Consider the following 20,214-nt stretch of genomic DNA (forward strand, 5'->3'; position numbering starts at 1 on the left):
TTAAATTAACTGCTTTCAAATTTAAAAAAAAAAATTAGCAAGAATATTTAGACTGCTGGGTGAGGGTGTGTGCTTAAGTATGACTCAAATTTTGCTGCAGTGCTACAGCAAGATGTAGGAGAGGACAACCGGCTTTGGGCAGCGGCACTGCTTTTTCATCCGCGTCTGGAGTGATGCCGGAGTCCCGATGCCGGCTTTCCCTCTTGAGCTGCCCAGGTCTGCCAGGCCACGGTCACCTGCGGCTCTCGCCGCCCGGTTTCGGGGCTGGGAGCCGGACGGGCTGGGCGCCCTGCGGCAGGGTGAGCCCGAGGCACGGCGAGCCGGGGCTGCGGGGCGCGGCGCAGGGTGCGCGGCCGGGGCACGGCCGGGCGCGGGGCGCGCTGCTCCGCGTCCCTCGGGGCGTTGTTCGCCCCCCGCGTCCTTCCTGCTTCCGGGGGCCGCCGCGGGGAGGATTTGCCGCAGATGACATCAGCTGTGGATGCTGGAAAGGCGGCGGCGGCGGCGCGGAGGATGCGCCGGCTCCCCCCCTTCCTCCTCCTCCTCCTCACCAGGTCCCTGCCCTGCACCGTCTCCGTATAAAAGCGCCGCCGCCTCCCCACCCGCCCTCACTCCCTCCCTGCCGCCTGCGGAGCTCAGCGCCCCGGAGCCGCGGGGCGGAGGCGATGGCCACCGTAGTGGTGGAAGTGGATTCGGAGCCCTCCTGCAGCATCCCCAACCCGACCTCCACCTCGCCCAGTCTCTCCCACCGCTTCCTAGACAGCAAGTTTTACCTGCTGGTGGTCATCGGCGAGCTGGTGACCGAGGAGCACCTGCGGCGGGCCATCGCCAATATCGAGCGAGGTGAGGCGGCGGGAGCCGGGGCGCCGCCAGCAGCGCCGCGACACCTCCCGCCGGCGCCCTGTCCCCGCTGGGCGCGGCCGGGAGCCGGGATAGCACCCACACCCGTCCCGCCGCAGCCGCCCCCGGTGACCTTGCCCCGCGGGGTGCGGGCGCTGCGGAGCGGGGCTGCGAGCCGCGGGCAGCCCCTCCCGCCGCGGGGAGCGCCGCGCCCGCCGCCGAGCCCGTCTGCCCGCAGACACCGGCGGGTGGGCGTGGCACGGTCCGCACTGCGGTCCCGATGGCAGCCCGGGGCGGACAAAGGGCGGCTGGCGGTGCGGTGGATGGGCTGGGCTGGGGCTGCGGGGCGGCTGCCGCCCGCGCCCCCCGTCCCCCAGATCCGAGCCGAGCCGGCGGGGCTCGGGGCGTTTTCCCTCTGGGCGGCAGAGGCTGCGCGGGCGGGAGCGCAGCCGCGCCTTTGTGTCTAACTTCGGGCGCTGGGACTTTTCTGTCGTCTGGACAGTTTTTCGGGACCCGAGTTATATACGTGTATATGTGTTCCAATAAAGAAAACCCGTTTGAGTAACAAGGCTGTTAAACCGAGCGCTCAGCCTCGTTATTGTCCGACTGCGGGCTGCTCTGACTCGGCGTTTATTTGTCCTTCTCTTAAGACGGCGATGCAGGGTGGTATTGCAAGCGAAATGACAGTTTTATAAGTTTTCGTTGTGGTTTCTGATACAATAGATTGCAGTGTATATACGGAGAGGCGGGGGGGAAGAAAAGAAAAAAAGAAGCCAAGCTGTTGCGGTATTAGTGGAATAAAGCACAAATAAAATTATTGCCGGACCTTACAGTTAGTTAAACTCAGTTGATACCTGATTTTATAACATGTATTTTTTGTTCTGGGCTGGTGAAAACAAAGATTTCAGGAACTGCCATTGTTAAGACTGGAGAAGAGATCCCAGAACGGGGAATTGGTAGCAGCCTTGTCATGTAGGTGTGGTTCAGCAGTCCAGCTAGGACTTCGTCTGTCTCTATTGTTGATTTCTCAACCATTGTTGCTTTGGTTGGTTATTTCTCTGAATTCTTTTTCATTACTGCTTGAGGTAAAAAGCATCCTCATATCAGCTAACCAGTTTCATCATAACCTGTTCATCTTTATTGCTACCATTGTCTCTTGGGGAGAGCTGCTGAGGCAGGTGCTTTGTCATTCAGAGCTTCTTCAGCATTGCACTTCCTTAACTCTATCTAATTTTCAGTTGTGTTAGAAGAGAACTGGCTGCATTTTAATTAAATTGTCAAATATTATAAAACAAATTGGTAAAACTTCTTCCCTCAAGACAGCTAATACCCTTCCTCTGAAGAAAGGCTCTTTAGTCTCTTCTTGAATCTCCTATTGTACAGTTGCTGCTGCATAGCTCAGTTGCTGCTATCTCCTGCCACTAAGCATAACACCCACTTACAGGTTTAGGTGTTCAGAGGGAATGCTTTCACCTTTTAATTCATCATTTTGGATTAGAAGTCACCTTGCTGCTTCTAGTATCAGACCATCTGTTTGAGATTTTTGCCTGCTAAGAAAACTCCTTGATGAAATTGAGGTGCAGTGTTCTGGATGAATACAGTGGGAGTCTTACGCTCTATCTACGTGAGGCAATTGTGGGCTCAGCTAATATTCTTCTCCTTGGAAAGTCTGGAAAAAAACACTCCTTACTGCCTTTATTCTCAATAGAGCTTTAAATGCGTTTTGGTTCTTGATAACTCTGCCTCGCTGTCTTCTCTGGTGCATCTCCTGAGTACCATCACTGAAAACTGTGGATTCATGCGCCAAACTGCAGAGCAACGTGTCAAAGAAAACATCTGCTGATAACACATCAGTGGCGTGATGCTACGCAACCTGGTGGAATGCAGAGTCATTTCTTAATATATCATGGGGAGGGAATGGCGTGGCAAGACGCATTTTCAGTAATTACATTTTGGATGTGACTTTGCTAAGGGGGCAATCCTCCAACCCACCATCCACCAAAAGCGAAGAGGGGAGCGAAGAGAAAGCTTCAAGACTTTTCCACTGATTTAGCAGATGCTACTGGGTGTGCCCTGCCTGCTGTCTGATTAGTCCTGTGTCTAGTGGCATTGCACTCCTAAGGCTGCAGAAAGAAAGAAAGAGCTCCAGTTCAGCCATGTTTACAGCAGTTAAGTGCACACTGCTAATCCATCATTGGATTGACCTTGGATTTTAGTTCCATGTTTACCTTTGTTCCGCCCAAAATCTGATTTAGTGATATCGTTCATTTAATACATTCTGCTATGCTATAATATGGATGCATAATTTTTGCATCCAGATTGCTGAATCATGCAGTTGCAAATTTTGGATAGTTTACCTAAATTCCAGCTTCAGGTTCTGGGACCACTGTTCATAAAACATACAGGCTTTTTTTCCCCTTGGCTTTGTTTATTTTTCCCTATTTATTTTGTGTTGAGTCCTGCATTTTGGACCTTGCCTGGCTCAATCAGGCAATGACTGAGGAATCTTGACTACATCTAATCAGAATTTTATCCCTACAGCAAATTAGGATTGCATCTAAGGCAGCTAGGGATGGTGGATAAGTCCTATCACTAGCAGCGTTGATGAATCGTAGGCCATGTTGCTTAACTGACCTCCAGAAACCATTGCAGCTTCTCCACCCAGCTTGGTGTCATAGGCCAGGGGAGCTGTTTATCTTCAAGCTTCTTGAAGTTCAGCACTCATTCATCCAGTGTACTTCAGCTTTGTGAGCAATGTCAATAGTTAGTTTAATAGTTATTGTTTTCATATGTGCGCTATGTGTATGGTGTTATATCATCTTGGTGTTCCTTGCTCTCAAATATTCCAACACCTGGAAGATATTAAAGCCTGTTTAGATGTATTTGCCTGCCAAAATTTGTCCCAAAAACATACCATATGGCCAAGAGCTTTCTGAGAAAACCAAGTAAGGAGACTTGCAGAAGAGTCTTGTCTCTGAACAATGATGCGTCAGTCAGGAAGTGGAGGTGGCTGGTTATAGCTCAGTTATTTTTCTCAAGTGGTTATGGAACACACAGGCAATACTGTATTTTCAAATTTTTCTAGAGATTCAAATGACAGCTACTTAATTGTTGGTAGCACATTGCAGTAAGCTTTCTACTACCTTTACTTGGATGCTGACAAGGATGCATTCTTCTTGCAGAGGCTTCAGGCTCTTGAAATGCAGATGTTCATATTTGCATGGAGAACCTACTCAGAGCTGCAATGGGAGACTGGCACTGCAGATCTGGTTTCACTGCTAGTCCCTCTTCTCTCCTCGTGCTTCATCCCCGCAACATGGCTTCTGCCAGTCTAAGTTCTGACATTTCTGCTGCCCTGGAACAGAAAATACATACAGCATGAGAAGTGGCATTGACATGCACAGCCTGAAACCCTGACAGTAACAGCAGTGTTAATTCTAGACTCATTCTAAGGGGTTGGACATACACCTCTTCAGTCATCTGCCATTTTGTCAAACCCCAAAGTGGTCTAACCCAATAATCCCATGCAGAGGCATAGTCATGTGGGGAGGGGCCACCAGACACTTCCTCACCAGCAATCCATTTTATGTTTGCCAGCCCATTTGCGTAGATGTAGTGATGGATTTTTAGAACAAAAAAATGAGTGCAGTTTTGGTTTTCAAAATTGCAGCAGTGCCTGGACTTACTTGTAGTGTTACTTCCTGCTTATTATTTCAGAACTAGAAGATTTTTTAGAGCAATTTCAAAACAAAATTATAAAAAAATCTGAAGTATGTTCTCCTTTTTTTTATTTTTTTTTTTTCTCCAAAATTATTCATAGAAATCTTATGGAAAAAACTAGTAACTTGTCTTTTGGCTGCAATGACCTTTATTTTTTTTTTTTCTTGGTCAAATTTCAGTCCTTAAAAATCTACATTGGAATAATATATTTTTTGGTCATATAAGTATCACATGTCTCGTTTTTTAAGTAGCTGGGGGGAAAACAGTAGGGAACAGAGATGTGCAGTTTGGCTTTTAGAAAAAAGATCAAGCACAGCATTTTCAAATCTCAAAACTAGAGTTGACACTTCATAAATAAAAGAACACTTTAATTTTAATTTAAAATATGGTATCCTTCAAAGATACTGAATGAAGAAGTCAGCAATTTAATACTTTGTATTTAAATATTAATTAGCAACATGCTAGGTACAGCTGCCTTTTTCTTCTCAAAAGGGCAACATGACTCAATTGTCCTCTGAGTGATTCACTCTTCTTTTTTTGTAAAACTCTATATTGCGATTTTAAAGTCATGTCAGAGACGACATTGATAACTTACTGTGAAGTGGCTACTAGTGCACTTCTAGAGTTGGGGCCTTAAAGAATGGTCACCCTTAGGAAAGGAAGATTGGCTTTTTCTGATTCCTGTCAGAATCCTTAAAAAGCATTTTTAAAAATATCTGTGTGCCTTGGAATGATGCGAGGCTGGGCTTGGAATTTAGAAATACGCAAATAGAGTAATACTCAGTTAAAACTTCCAGTGCTCATGTGTCAAGCTAGATGTGTTTTGTATTTTGAATTTTAGGAATCCGGTCATGGGACACAAACTTGGTCGAATGCAACTTGGATCAAGAACTGAAACTTTTTGTGTCTCGCCATTCAGCTCGATTCTCTCCTGAAGTTCGAGGTGAGTTTAACAGCAGAACTGCTAAACTACACTCTGAAACTGCCTGGCCCATTAGTTTTAGGGCCTTTTTAGAGTTAAGAAAACTCACTTTTTGATTGGTGCTATATGAAGAAATTGTTCAGTCTAGTAGTCCAGTGACAGAAGCTTATTGTGGTAGGTAGACTACATACGAAACAATAACTGGAAAGGTTAGCTCTGTACTTTGGCAGAGCCAAAACTGATGTCACAGCAGTTGCACAACTGCAGCTCAAGCCTGTGTTTCTTCCCAAAGGACTTCAACTTAGCTGTCCTTCTTGGTATGAGAAACTGAGTTATGGTGAGTCTATCCTTCACTCACAGGAACTTTCTTAGGCTCATATGAGGAAATCAGAAATGGATTGGTCTAATAAGACTAAATCTCTTTTGCTGCCTGTTTTCCAAGCCCATTCTTCCTTAAGAGGATACATTCAATAAAGTGAAACATTTGTTTAACAGTTGTGAAGTACAAAATTTCGGTTTGTTCTGGTTTCTTAAGAATGAAGTGTTTGGTAAGTTTTCTTAGATCTCATTACTTTTAATACTATTGCTGGATGAGTGGGGATGAATTTAATCAGGTTTCTTCAACATACATGACATTTTCAGAGTAGTAGAGGTTTCTGTCATTGGTGTAATCATTGTGGCCATGTGCATGTTGGGTGCTGTTGTACAGTACAACCCAGCTGACAGTGTTGGAAAGTCCAGCTTCTGGAACATCTCTCATGTGTGGAGTAAAAGGGCTATGGAATTTTGTATCACACTAAACTTCCTGAGGTCAGTTGCTATACATTGTTGACAAAGAGACCCTGATGCCTTGCTAGCATGACAGCACTGACCTGATGGTTTTGAATAATGTACAAAAATGTCTTGTGTAACTAACATTTTCTTCTTGCAGCATATGTTAAAGCAGTTTTTGCTGTATCTACCCGTATCTAGAGAGAGTAAAGCACTGCCAGAGTTAAGAAAAAATTATACACTTCTATCATTTGTCCTCTGGTTTGAAAACCAACGCAGCTAATAAAACATTACAAGCATGAAGATTTTTGAATAAAGACATGTATTCCCTTATTTATGTGGATGTAAACTGGGGCCCAGAATACTTGTCTTTAATTTCATCTTAAATGTCATGAAGCCAATTCAACTTCTCAATGACATTTGTTGCTTTGCTTTACAGAGAGGAAATTTATCTTAAGGAAATGCAAAATGTAATGTATCCCATTTTTGACATAACTTGTTTTACTTTAAAACTTAAAGATCCCATGTTGCTCCTGTAGCAAAAACATTACAGCATGAGTAGCATTTTTACTGTCTCTTTTAGATGATGCAGTCTAATACCACTGCGTGAATTGAAATAAAACAAATACTCTACTTTCCTGTAATAAGATTGTGCACCCCTTTTTCAGCAGAAACAATGTAGAATTGTTTAGGAATTTTTCTCTGGGAATTGTATTTTTGATTGATTTTTTTTTTTCCCCTTGTTTGTCTAGACTTCACTGTTTAATCTGCCATTGTGTTGAATTCCAGCTTAATTGCATGTGACTGGAATTCATCAACATCTCTGACAAGCAGAAATGAATGTGTTTTTCACTACTGCTCAATCTTCAGACAATAAACTGCCAAAATCTCTGCTTAAAGAGCATTAAGGGAGCCTGAAACTTGAATAAAGGCGATATCGAGGGATAAAGCTATCTGCTTTGACCAACTTCTTGTCTAAAATTTTGTGGAGAAGTGCATTTGTATCTCCAGAATCCTACTGTACAGATCAGAATGATTTTCTTTCTGCTATTCCCTGATGTTGAATTCTGCTTGAGGCTCCTTTGTCTCTTCTTTGCTGTTTGGCAGAGAGAAGGCTTCTTTGTTACCACATTCTAATAACGTTTCAGAACATTTAATTTCTGTTACAGCACCCAAATATTAAACTTTGGGTGTTCAACCACTGAAAAGGTCGGCTTTGATACTAAAGAGATGATTGTAAGTATGTATTCCTTTATGGTCCCAAACTCAGAAACGGAATTTAGGTAACTAGATGACCTTTTGTCCAAGGGAAGTATTCATCCAAGGTGATGGGGTTGCCTGTGGAATGTAATTAAACAAGTTTTTTTTCCCTAGCCCTTTGAGTCTGAAGTCTGTGCAGCTCACATATAGGGAGAGTTTACTCTTGAGGAAAGCCCTGGTTTTTTCAGGTCCGACTGCTGGCTGGCTGGAGGCTGTTTGATTATCATGTTTAATTATGGTAATTGCAGTGCTGGCTCAGTACGTGTTTGTGTGCTTCTCAGAACACTTGAGGATATGGACAGGCAGCAATGTGAAGGGTAGGAATCTTTCTGCAAAAGGAAGCTTGGAGGAAATGGGGCCAATCCTGTCCCCATGCTATATGCCTATGATGTCAAAGGAGAGACGTGCAAGAGACTGTCTGTCAAAGCATTTGGGTGTTTTCACTTAAAGAATTTAAGGTCTGATTCCCCCTCCCTGTGTAGTGAATAGCAATGCATATACTAGTACTGCAGGGAGCATGATTAGATCCCAGGACTTTTTTTGTGTTCTTTTCAAGGGGACGGGTTCTCACGGTGGTATTTGTGCACATTGTATTCAGCAGTTGGGTAATTTATGAGTGATTTATGATTCCCAAAAAATGAGATTCAGAATGGAAATGCCAGCAGATCTTTTCTGCTACCTAGTAAAGTAGCTGAGTTAGCAGACTCCTTAATAATAACAGATCTTTGATTGGTGAGGTTGCCAGGTGCTGGTGAAAAATGAGTAATGCAACTAATTAAGTGGTTGCCACAACAACAGGCAGCGTGATTTTAAAGGGGTACTCCAGTGGTGCCTCTGTTTTCTTTGTCATGTACTGATAACTTCCATCCTATGGTAATATGAAAAGGACAAAAAAAATGCAAACAATGTACAAGCTGGAAAAGGAAATGTGCATCTGGCAGTGAGGCAGAACAAGTGGAGAGTCTTGGAAAGAGCTCATTTGAAATTGCAGCTGTACCTACCAATCTTTGCTTAATTAGCAAGAAAGTTTCAGCTGCATAAAGCAGTAAAGCAGCTTCACAAAAGACCCATGTTTTTGGATGGGGGAGGGTGAAGCTGTTGAGAGCCCTTCTGTAAGACTATACACTTGTATTTTATCCCTTAGTTTCCAGATGGGGACACTTGGCTGTTGCACTGTAGCCCTTTTCTAGTTAAAATGTATTTTATTTAAATAGCTGTTCGCCCCCAACATTCTAATAAATACTGCTCAAGCTATGTACTGTGGCTACTTTTTACTTTGTTCTGTGATTATGAAGAACATATATATGTATTTCCTATCTGGATAATACCTGAATAGGAGGCCTCCTGTTGCCCATCAGCCAGTGCAGATATCAGCTACTTACTTGAGTTCTTCTTTACCTATGCCTAAGACTTTTTTATTGCCAGCCTGCCTGCAGCCAGAGGGGATCTTGGCAAAGTGCAAGACATGTTTTATTTTCTCTTGGCAGCCACCTGCATCATCATCAGCAGTGAGCTTGCCTCTTTCAGGCTTCCTAAAAAGCCTTTGCTCTATGATACTGTCATTGTTCTGTAAAACCTTAACAACTTCCCTTACTTACCATTTCAAAAGTTACTGTTTAGGACTGCTCATAACCAGTAAAGAATTTTCGGATCTGGGAATTTTGGTCATCAGTGTGCACAGGTCTGTGCTTTAACAAAATGGTGTCTAGTCCCATTTCCTTTGCCAAAGCAGATCTAAAACCAGTTAACACCACACCTAGTAGCTTGCCATGTGAGATTGTGGAGTCACTAATAAAATCCTGAACAGCATGGATTTTGTGCTGATTTACTTGAAAACTGCAGTTCATCAAAATTCCTCGAGTCAGGACTATAGGGCTAAACCTATAATTTGAAATGAAAGAAAGGGAAAAGAGATAAGAAGCCAAGACCAGATTTTTCAGGCGCTATTAGAGTGCCATAACTGCCTAGGAATTAATTTTGCTTAAGTCTCAGGTAGCCTCGTATACACATTTAGGTACATGCTACAAATATGATTCTTCAGGTATTTAGAGGCTTTGATGGCAGCTGGAGTAGCTATTGAGTAGAATCACTTTAGCTCTTTATACGTTTGGAGGAGTTAATTTTAGTTGGCTCCTAGACTTGCTTTGTGTCTTGAAGTATTTGCTCATTGAAAGAAGGAAAATGGAGGCAGACTGGCAAAGATAATTGAGCTGACTCACGCTGCAGTGGCTGCGAATGGTGTCCCTGCAGGGTGACCTGCAGCTGCCACTGGTCCAGTGCTGCAGCCCTGGAGCTGCCCAGCAGCACAGAGCCAGGAGCCCCTGGGTCCCGGGGAGCGTGTTGATGGGAGCACTGGGCTGCTCCTGAGCTTTTGTGGGGACATGCTAGGATTTCGGTGGTTCAGCCTACAGTGTAATAGCCTGTGTGTTTGGATACAAGAATTCTCAGAGCCTTCTTTTCTTAGTGCTATTTGAAATTTCAGAGATGGGCTAAAAAGTCTCTTTGTCATCTTTTTACAGTGAGTAAGGCGTTGCACTTATGTGACAATCATTCTGGCATTGCCTTCCATTTCTGATTTTTTTTAGGAAAGATCTCAAAGAAAATTAGCATGAATTTGCATTGCTGCCAAAACACCGGTACCTGCTAATGCTAAGCTGTTAGTATGAATCAGCAATATTAGTGAGAGGTTATTTTTAAATGCCTTGTATCCAAATTAAATACAGTAACTTCAATTGTTTTAGAATAGCCCATGTTTTATGGGAACAAGTTTTGGCCTGTGTGAGGCAGCTACCAGAGGCACGGGATTAAGTTAGTTATGAATAATGATAGAATTTTAACTGCATTATGAAATTTGAATCCTTGTTCCTCTTTCTTAAAATGAAAACTAAGCATACCTAATGGCATATTCACAAATATATATTCATGTTGTTAGAATTATAATGTCATGTTGATAGAATTATAATTCTTAATATGTTGCTTGTGAGATTCCTCAATCTTTTTCATAATATTTTGTCTATGAGGGATTTCTGAAACTGAAAACTTCAACAATATTCTATTTCTGACCTCTGTACCATTTACAGATTACTTACCTGTTATCTCTTCCATCATGGATTTATGATAAATGTTTAAGCAGAATCTAATTTCTTTTTGTCATGTGCAAAGTTTTGTCAGATGTCTGTTTTTCTTAATTTTGTTAAGACTTACGTGCTTCACTTCTGTGGAATTTGTTACTTTCTCATCTAATTTATCAGTTACTCAAGAGAAACATTAAAGGTATTAATTGGATTCTATAATGAGAAGAGACTTGATCCAAAGGCCTATGAAATAATTGGATTGGATTTTGGATTAGGAAAAGTACTATCTAGTATTTTGAACTTAGAACAAAGACAAAAATACCCCCATAATTAGCAAAAAAGTGAACATTTTATCTTCTTTCTTGAAAGACAAAACTAATACTTTTTTTGAAGTGAGTTGCCTACCACTATATTCAGAACTAGAACCAGGCCCAAGTAAGAGGAGTTGAGACACTCCCTGTCTCCAGACTGGGTGGAATGGGGAGCTCATGTTTGTTCCCACTGCCATTTGCAGAATGAGCATTGCCACTGTGGCTGCTGATATCAACCTTGCAGGAGCATGAAGTGCTCCAGCTGCCTTGTAGAGACAGATACAAGAGGTGCTGGCTGCAAATCCATGTGATCCTGACTGCCAGGAGTGTCCCACAGTACCTCACAGTCCCTATGAGCAGGGGAGTTAAGCACTGCAGTCAGTAATAGTCACAAACAGAAAGCTGGATAGTTCTGTAACAAAGGTGCATATTTTTGCATCAACCCCCCAAAAAAGACAAGATAGTTAGCTTGGGGTTGCAGTTGCTGATGGTAATCTATTCCTAGAGCTGAGAAGTGCTCCTGGTGACCTGGATTTGCAGATTTTAATCTATTCATGATTCAAAACAAGTTCCTGGTAAAATTAAAAATTGAGTGTAAAAAATTGTAATAAAATAATAACCAATTTATAAACAAACTTATGTGAATTTCAATATTGTTTTGGTGTTGATATTTTATGTGATTTAGTACCTGAAAGCTTGTCTGTAATGGTACAGTCACCATTCTGTGTCCCTCTGCCCTTGTCTCGAGCATAGCTTGCTGTGGGACATTATGCCCATTTGTAACTCTGGCAAGCTTGAGGTTTTATTTAAAACAAGCAATCAACCCCACAAAAGATCCCCCCAAAGCAAAACAAAATAAAACCTCTTGCAAAAGATTAGCCATATTCTTGGATTTTGCAATCTGAGTGATTCTAAGGAACCACACAGACTTTCACCTGGAGGTTAACTCCCTGCTCCCAAAGGCTGCCTTTGGAAGCTGGACAAGTTGTATGGCAGTTGTAGCTCTTCTGGAGAGCAGGCTCATCCTAGTTTTGGCTCCCATGTCCTGAGTCATGGATAAGTTTTCCTATACCTTGTAAGATCTTCATGGTGGATTGAGGATCTCCCACACACCTGAGAGACTGGAAAGAGCAAAAGTAAGATAACTCATGGTCCCAGGTAAAGGTGAATTAACAGGTGAAGACAAAACCACAGAAACAATTGAAACCAAACCAACTAGCACAGAGAAGGAAATGGCTCAGCATGTCATGCAGGCAAAATAATGCCCAGCCATCTCTGAACTGCCCCCACCTCAGTAATTAAACATGCCACCTTCCTCCTCTACTCTAGCTTTTGTTGCCCTGCATGATATTGCATGCAGGTAATTGTGTTCTGGTAACTTTTTTTTTGCTGACAGCATTGTTGAACTTTTCAAAGTAAAGGGTGTGAAGTTTGACAGAGCCCTATGAGTCCAACTACAGGAGTCTTGCTTCTGGACTGAAGGCTTGGAAACTGCACACATCCTGTCATGAGTATTATGTCCCTCCAACACGCTTTCTTAACCTCAGACTGTGTCCTGTAGTTTTTCTGGTCTTCTAGAACTTGCACAGCACTTGGACAAACTTTAAAAAAAAAAAAAAAATTATGTGGCCATTACTTTAAATAGAAAGCAAGCCTTCAAGAATATCTTGGGATAGGATTTCATGCTTGTTGCAAACTAATAATTTAATGGCATTGCTTATAATAATTTATATAGTGCTATTGATTTTTTCAAACCTATCATTACTAGCTGCAAAGCTCAAATTCTAAAAGTTCATTAGACATGGAAGATTTAAATATTTTTCAATACTAATTAGGCTTTTGTACATTTACCATTTCTAAGCAATTTTACATTTTTTAATCCTTCTGTCCACTGTTTCTATAATTCTGTAATTCTGTTCTTTTTATGTTTCAATCTGCTGTCTTAGCTAGCTAGCTAGCTATCTAAAACCTGCCTGAACTTGTGTAAGGTTTTAATATGTCCTACAATGTGAATGCTGAATCAGATCAAAAACATTTTACCTTTCAACATAACACATGAAAAACATCAAAGTTACTCAAAAGAAATCTAAATTGAGATGACATATTACTTAAGTGACCCTTTAAAAAGTAGGGACGGGCATCTTTGACCATAGCACCATCTCAATGGCTTAAATAGTTTGGCTGCACTGATTGTATTTTTGAATACTGCACCTAATACTGCACTTGCTCTGCACCTATCAACCCTCTGTACCTATTAAAGCCTGTAATTATAACAAGAATCACATTTTGTCTTCAGCTTTGGTGGGATAGTGTTATTGCATGTCAAGCAGTGGATTATCATGTGAAAGGAGACTTTGCCAACATACTAATTTTGTGATGAATAGCAGGATCTGATAGTATTAATCTGCTAGGAGCTGTTGAGTGGGGGAAGCCCATTTACTGGGTTGTGCTAATGGGTGTGGGTCATGGGCTCTCCACAGACATTTGTAGACAGTAATCAGAAAGAGACCAAGGATACCAAGATAGGAGATTTCCTTAAACATTATAGACTTACTATTCAGCCTCTTGAACAGTATAATACAACCATTCATTAGACCCCTGCATACCTTAAAAGGTATTGTTTCCATTTCTGGACTGTTTCATGAGCTGTGTGCTCCATTTGTAATTAAATTGCTTTAAATTGAAAGTATATTCTGGGCCAAGGAATCATCTTCTTGCAGAGAATCTGGAAAGCACTTATAGATTCGCTTTATTTTATTCATCTCTGCTTTTTTGTGTTTCACACAGCATGTTACATACTTGAAGAGGCTCCTCTGACTTTCATTCCTAACTGGAGTATGTTTTCATGCAGTGTTGGAGTCAGTTGGGCATCTGTGAAATTACCTGTGTCCTCCTGCACTCCTAAGAGTGCTCTGGGAATCAAGTGAGTTTTTAACACAGTGCCTACTGCTTTTCAGGGTAGGAGTGTGTTGTATTCAGTGTGGTGTATTCAGGGCAATATTCTAATCCTGGCAGATTTAAAACATTTAGCCTTCTTGTCTTTTTAGTCACAAAAACCACCCCCAAGGATGATGTTAAAAGAAGGGGCCACCCTAAAATCTTTCTTTCACAATTGGAAGTGAAAGGGTGTTATGCAGGGCAGTCTGTAGAGCTACCCCACCCAGGAGAGTGCAGCCCCAGACTGCAGTCCCTTGGAGAAGAATGATCTCACCAGCCTCTCAGGGAAGACCCTTCAGGAGAGTCTCACCACACCAGCATTTGCCTTCACCACAGCTCTGAGTTAACAGGGTTCTACCTTGTTTCAGAGACAGCTTTGGTATCCCTGCAAGGGCAGTCTTTGCATGGACACAGCAGAGATCAAAGGCTTTATTCTGTGACACTAACATTTAAACTACTTTTCCTATTTTCCTTATTTTTATTTATTTTTTTTTTCATTTCTTGAGCTTATTTTAAACCTTAAATCCTGTTCCCTTCTTTCCTGAAATGGGTGAAATGCTGTTTTCAATTAGCAGATGTATACAAGATTTGAGAGAAGCCTGTATTTATCCAAGATGACACTTTTCTTCCTTTACCCATGCTCTTCCTCCTGGAGCCTTCCTATATATCAGAGTAAGTCACAGTAGAATGTGAATGGCATCTTGTCAGCATTGGATCTTCCAGGTACGCTGCCTTTCTTGGAGCCACACCACAGCTGACAATAAATAAATGTGTACCTGCTAAGAGATGAGTTTAGGAAAAGCTGTGGTCAGGGACAACTCTGCTCATGAATTATGTTTTGTAGTTTTATCTTTTGTTTCTGGCTTCCCTCTGCTGTTAAATATGTTGGAGTTGACATTGGCACTTCCTACTTTTTTGTTGGTTTTCCTTTTGAGCAGATGGACATCTCATTGTCAGTGATTTTTAACTTAAGCAATAATCATATTATATTTAGACCAAAGTCCTTGCTGAACCCCACAAAATATTACTCCCATGTACTGTCCCATGGCTTGCAAAGATGGAACACTCTCAGAAAACACTAGGGCAATATTAGACCAGTTGTTTTTTGTTAGATAGTTTAGGTAACTTGGTTGGTTGTTGGCTGTGGAACCGAACAATTAAACACTTCATCAATAATCATTGAGGGGAAGAAAAAGAGAAAGAAAAGATGTTTTCAACCCATCAGAGAGAGTTCTGAAACCAGCAGAGATGTGGATCTGCCTTGCTGTAGTCCTATGACAACAGTCAGTTTTTGTAAGTGGAGTTACCAGACAGGTATTGTCCACAATTTGCGGTCAAATCACAAACTGGCAGCAGAAAGTTTGGAATCACAGTTGCTCTAGGTGATGGCACAATACAAACAGATTCACTGCTGAGTTTGATTTTTTTTTTTTTTTTCAATTTTTTTACTGTAGAGATTTACATTTTGAATGTTTGAACCAAATATTAATAAAATCTTGAGAATTACTTTTGAGATCCTGTGAAATAGGAAAATTACAGAATCATAGAACTTCATGAGTTGGAAGGGAACTACAAGGATCCACAAGGATCACTCTTGGCTCTGCACAGGCACCCAAGAAATCACACACAGTGATGTCTGAGAGCATTGTCCAACACTTCTTGGTGCTGTGACCACTCCCCTGAGGAGTATGGTGGATGCTGTTCCAGTGTCCAGCCACAGCTTAGGTGAAGAACGTTTTTCCTGATATCCAGACTAAACCTTCCCTGACTCAGCTTCCTCCTGTTACCTCAAATCCTGTCACAGGTCATGAGAGAGAGGAGATCAAGACCTGCCCCTCTGCTTCCCCTTGTGAGGATGTTAAAGACCACAGTGAGGTCTCCCCTCAGTGTCCTCTGCTGCAGGCTGAACAGACCAAGTGACCTCAGCTGCTCCTCATAAGTTTGCCCTCCAGAAGAACAAGAAGTACAAGCAATCTCAGTCTTTCAGCTTTATTTCTATTTCCTTGTTATGTATGATGTCTCTTAAATTGATACTATTTTCAAAAGTTAGTCTTTCCCAGTGCAAAATAAAGGAGTAATACTCTTCTTCTGGTTCAAAATCCATTCCCAATCCAAAGTTTCTACGTAAAATTCATCACATCACGCAGGTAAAACTACTTTATTGAAAAAAACTTCACTATTACTATTTCTTGAAAAAATTAGCAGTTAAAACAAACAAACTAACTAATAAACACAAACCAAAGAACAAATCCACATCGTGTTTCTTAACCTCTCTGATTTTTGGAAGTTGCCTTACAAGGAATTGTGCTCCCTCATGCTGCTTTTACCAGCAGATGGCATTCTCAATGCCCATGCTCACTGCTGTGCAGTAAATGATCACATTCTAAAGTCAGTATGAATACTTATGTAACGTTTTTAGGTCTCAGTTCTTAATGTGAGACATATGTTTCTATTTTTCTCTGAGATCTTGCTTGGAGTTTAAATTTCAGAGACTTCAGCTCTGTTGGCTGTGAAAGATGAATCCCTTAGTGTGAAATGAGCTCAGCAAACTTCAGATCTCTCACTATCAATGAAGGAAAAGCTCATTCAGGTCAAGAACTTTCTCAGGTTGAAGACCACAAATAGTATTCATTTTATGAAAATGCTTAACATTAACTTGGCAGAGCTAGTAGGGAAAAAAGCATTACACACAGCTAGATTTCTGCATAAATTAACACATCTCTAGATACAGATAAGAAAATCAGCCTGACATGTATTCTCTGTATTTTCTGGATATCTCCAATAGGCCTGAGCTTCTCTTGTTTAGAAGCTGCAATATAAACCACTGTAAGACCTGGAGTAGTGCCTTTCTCTCTCTCTCTCAGAGCACAGCATGGAATAAAAGACCTGAGACCTAAGTGAGTAGAATCTGACTCACTTGTCAGGTTTAATATATCTCAGGTTTTTCCCTGTCTCAGTCTGTGCTATAACTGCCAGTTAGGAATATAGGAGTACAGTAGCAGGTAGTTTGACAAAGCAAATCAGTATTATCTGTCTAAAAATACTTGTAAATGTTCGTACAAGTTAAGTCCCAGTGTGGCATTTTTCCTTTCTCAGAGATGGAAAAAAAAAATCACAGCTTTCTAAGTGACTGTAGAACATATGGTGTGTCATAAATCAAGAGACCTGAAGTTTACATCTTAATTTTTCCCCTGAACTGTGGCAGTCATACTCAGATGCTGTGGACAATCCATGATTTGGGTTATTTAATTGCAGTAATGCAATGACATTCAATTCTTTTTGTCTTCTTCAGTTTTCCATCAAGGCCAACTGTAGGTAGTGATTTATGCAGTGTGGTTTTCATTAAAATTCAGAATGATGCCACAAGCTCTCTTCAAGTAAGCTAGTAAGATACTAGCCAGATGTTAATGTAAACACTAAAGGGATCACTCAAATTTATTTGAAAATAACAGTAATAGAGATGAAAAGCTGAGATTAGCCATTCATAAAATTGTGTAACTCCTTCAGATTTCTGAATTGTATTTAAAAAAAGAAAATGTGAGGATCTTTTTGTTAAACAAACACCTGCATACATCTGCATGGGCAAAATCTTTTCATATATGCAAATATTGGTAAATGGACAATCAAATACTTTTCATCTCATTTAATTGTGGTGGAGTAGCAGGGCTCTTGATGCTTACTGAAAGCAGTTCTTTGTTACCACTCATTTAAAAAAAACCACAACCCAAACAACAAAAAAACAGAAAATGCCCAAAACCCTAGACAGCAGTTTGTCTTATTGTGATTACAAAAAAAACACTTTGACAAATTCTGCTTTGAATGAGCGTAAATTACAAGGAATTCTACTAAAAAGATAGGTCTCTCCAGATCTATACTCTTATATGTTAAGGCAGCATTGGAGTGCTGTTGAAGAATTGCAATTTGTAGATCCTAGGGATGCTGGTGAAGAACTGCAATTTGTAGATTTTGAGGGAAATGGGAGTGGTTTTTAATGGCTTTCTACATATAGTAATATGCACCACTGCTGGGTTGCTGTGACACCTCTTGAAATAAAGTATAACAATTCTCTTCTGTGGTATCCTTGCAAGTCTGCATGGTGCTGGAGCTAGAAATAAATTGTCTTCTATAAGACTTCAGCCTCTGTAGGAAGCTGAGTGTCAACAAAAAGTGTAAGCCAAGCTAGTGAAATGCTGCCTGCCATCTTTAACAAAGCTCCTTGTCAAGTGGGAGTGAAATGCTTTTAAGTGCTGCCACGTGGCTGTGGAAGTGTGTGTTTTACGAATGCCAGAACATTTTTGCCAGTCCTAAAACCAGGACTGCTTATAAAGTAAAAGTTAAAACGTCATGGGGAAATTAAGTAAATGGCATTTTGATTACCCCTCTGAGTTTTGCTTAATGATTGACACAACCTTCAAATCCTGAGGTGAGAGAAGTGGCAAGGAGTAGTCTTTTTCCTTTTGTCACCTCAGTTGAGCCATCTCCCCCTCTCTGTATGACTGCTTATCTCATGGCTGCGGGTTAATTAGAAGAATTTGAGGTTGAGGATGTGGAAAGGAATTTAAATTGCATCTGTATGGATTATGATCTGGTGGAGTTCATTAGCATGCAGGCACAGTTCCTTTCTGCCCCTCTGCTCAGAGCTTGCAACTTCCAGGCGTTTCCACACTCCCTCAGATCTGTTGTGCCTGGCCTGCATTTTCATATTAGCACAGTTTAATTAGGCAAGGAGAAATTACTGTGATTCCAGGATGATCTATGGTTATGATAGACCAATATTTATTACTGAGATTTTTTTTTTTTTCAAATAAATATCTGCTGTGTTGGACAGGTTTGCTCATTCAGAGGCCCTAGAGCCATTTAGAAAACAATTAAATCCTCTCTGGTGTGATGTGGAATATTAAAAAGGATTAACAAGCCATGTGTTCTCTCTAGCATGTATTAACACCATGTATTCTCTCTAGTTTCATCTGCATTCCTCTGCTTTGCTATTCTTATCTGATATGTAGGTTTGATAGAGGGAGTTGGGTTCAGGGACTGCTGCCCTCTCCTTGCAGCAGTGCAGAGCCACTGGCAGAAAATTGTAAAGCCCAGATGTAAATATGTAGCTGTAGAGTAATTTGCAAGCATTGTGCTGGGAAGAAATTTCTTTAGTGTAATTCCATTAAATTTATTCTGATTATCCAAATTTGATGTGAAAGGTAAGTGTGACATAGTCTAGTATTCCAAACAGTTATGTGAGTGGCCAGGTTTACAGAGCCCATCCAATAAATGTCAAATGAGGAGAGCTTGCACGACCAGGTCATTGTTAGGATTTTTTTGGTGACTTTTCTTCACAAATTAATTTTAGTGGGAAGAAGTTTTTTTTTAGGGAAGAAGTTTTCGCTTTTGGGAAAATGTTAGAACAAGATGCAAATTCTACTTACTTATGAGCATTCACAAAGATCTTGAAACAGAAGCCTTAAATCAAAACTTTTCATAGAAAAAGTCAAAGACTTAAAGTTTAGTGCATTTCCTTATGTATGGTATTATTTAATGTATGTTTTAATAAATATTGTAAATATTTCTATTTTTCAATTTGCATTTTTCAGGTTAATGAGTTATGAACTACACAGTAATGTAACTTTTTGGAGGTGTAGCCATTTCCAAAAAATACAGTAAAGATCATAATCATAAAGTTAAAAAGTATGCTTAATCTGGCTGATACATCTGCTTAACCAGTACAGCACACATGAATCTCCCTATTTTATTTGCTGGAGCCTTTAAACATGAACTGAATTCGTAGCAAGTCCTGTATGTAAAATTTTTCATTTTGGAAATCAGTCAGAAATTTGCACTTGATCCCCATGAAGGCAGGGTCAGCCCTTCTATTGTTCATTTATCTTCTCCATAGGTAAGTACCTTTGTCTTAAGACAGAATACTTGTGCACCTCTGCAACTTAGAACTATCATCAGTCATAGGTCCATTCATTAATTCTAGTAAGAATTCTCCTTTAAAGTGTAATTCCCTTAAAAAATTAAGTGCGCCAGACTTAAAATGTATTGTGGTTCATATGGAAAAAATTAAAATACTGCAACTCTGTCTATAATACACAAAAGCAGAAGTTTCCAGTGAACTAATGGCAACATTTATATTTGTTTAGTCAAGAGAAAATTATAAAAGTAATGAGATCTCAAAGAAGGGGAGAAAAAGTACTGCATTGTTTTATTATTCTTTGGGGGAAAAAATATGCAACTATGTTGTTACTGTGTTCCTTAAGCATGCCCCTGTATTTTTTATTTTTTTTTTTTCAAATTATGATGGTGATTCTAAAAGTGTACTTGAATTGTGTTTATTTAATACTGGGAGGATTAAATGTCTCACCAGTGCCAACACTTTGTCATT

At 40.8% G+C, this 20,214-nt stretch overlaps 1 protein-coding gene across 1 annotated transcript in view; it reads left to right on the forward strand.

Moving 5' to 3' along the window:
- Positions 1-432: 432 nt before the first annotated feature.
- MAP1B (microtubule associated protein 1B) overlaps positions 433-20,214 on the forward strand; it is a 70,572-nt gene continuing 50,790 nt past the window's right edge. Inside the window, exons 1-2 of the mRNA XM_056514047.1 lie at positions 433-840; positions 5,399-5,500. Of these exons, the coding sequence (XP_056370022.1) occupies positions 663-840; positions 5,399-5,500 (280 nt within the window). The 5' untranslated portion in view covers positions 433-662. The remainder of the gene's footprint in view (positions 841-5,398; positions 5,501-20,214) is intronic.

This window comes from Oenanthe melanoleuca, chromosome Z (genome assembly GCF_029582105.1).
Source record: "Oenanthe melanoleuca isolate GR-GAL-2019-014 chromosome Z, OMel1.0, whole genome shotgun sequence".
Taxonomy (NCBI): domain Eukaryota; kingdom Metazoa; phylum Chordata; class Aves; order Passeriformes; family Muscicapidae; genus Oenanthe; species Oenanthe melanoleuca.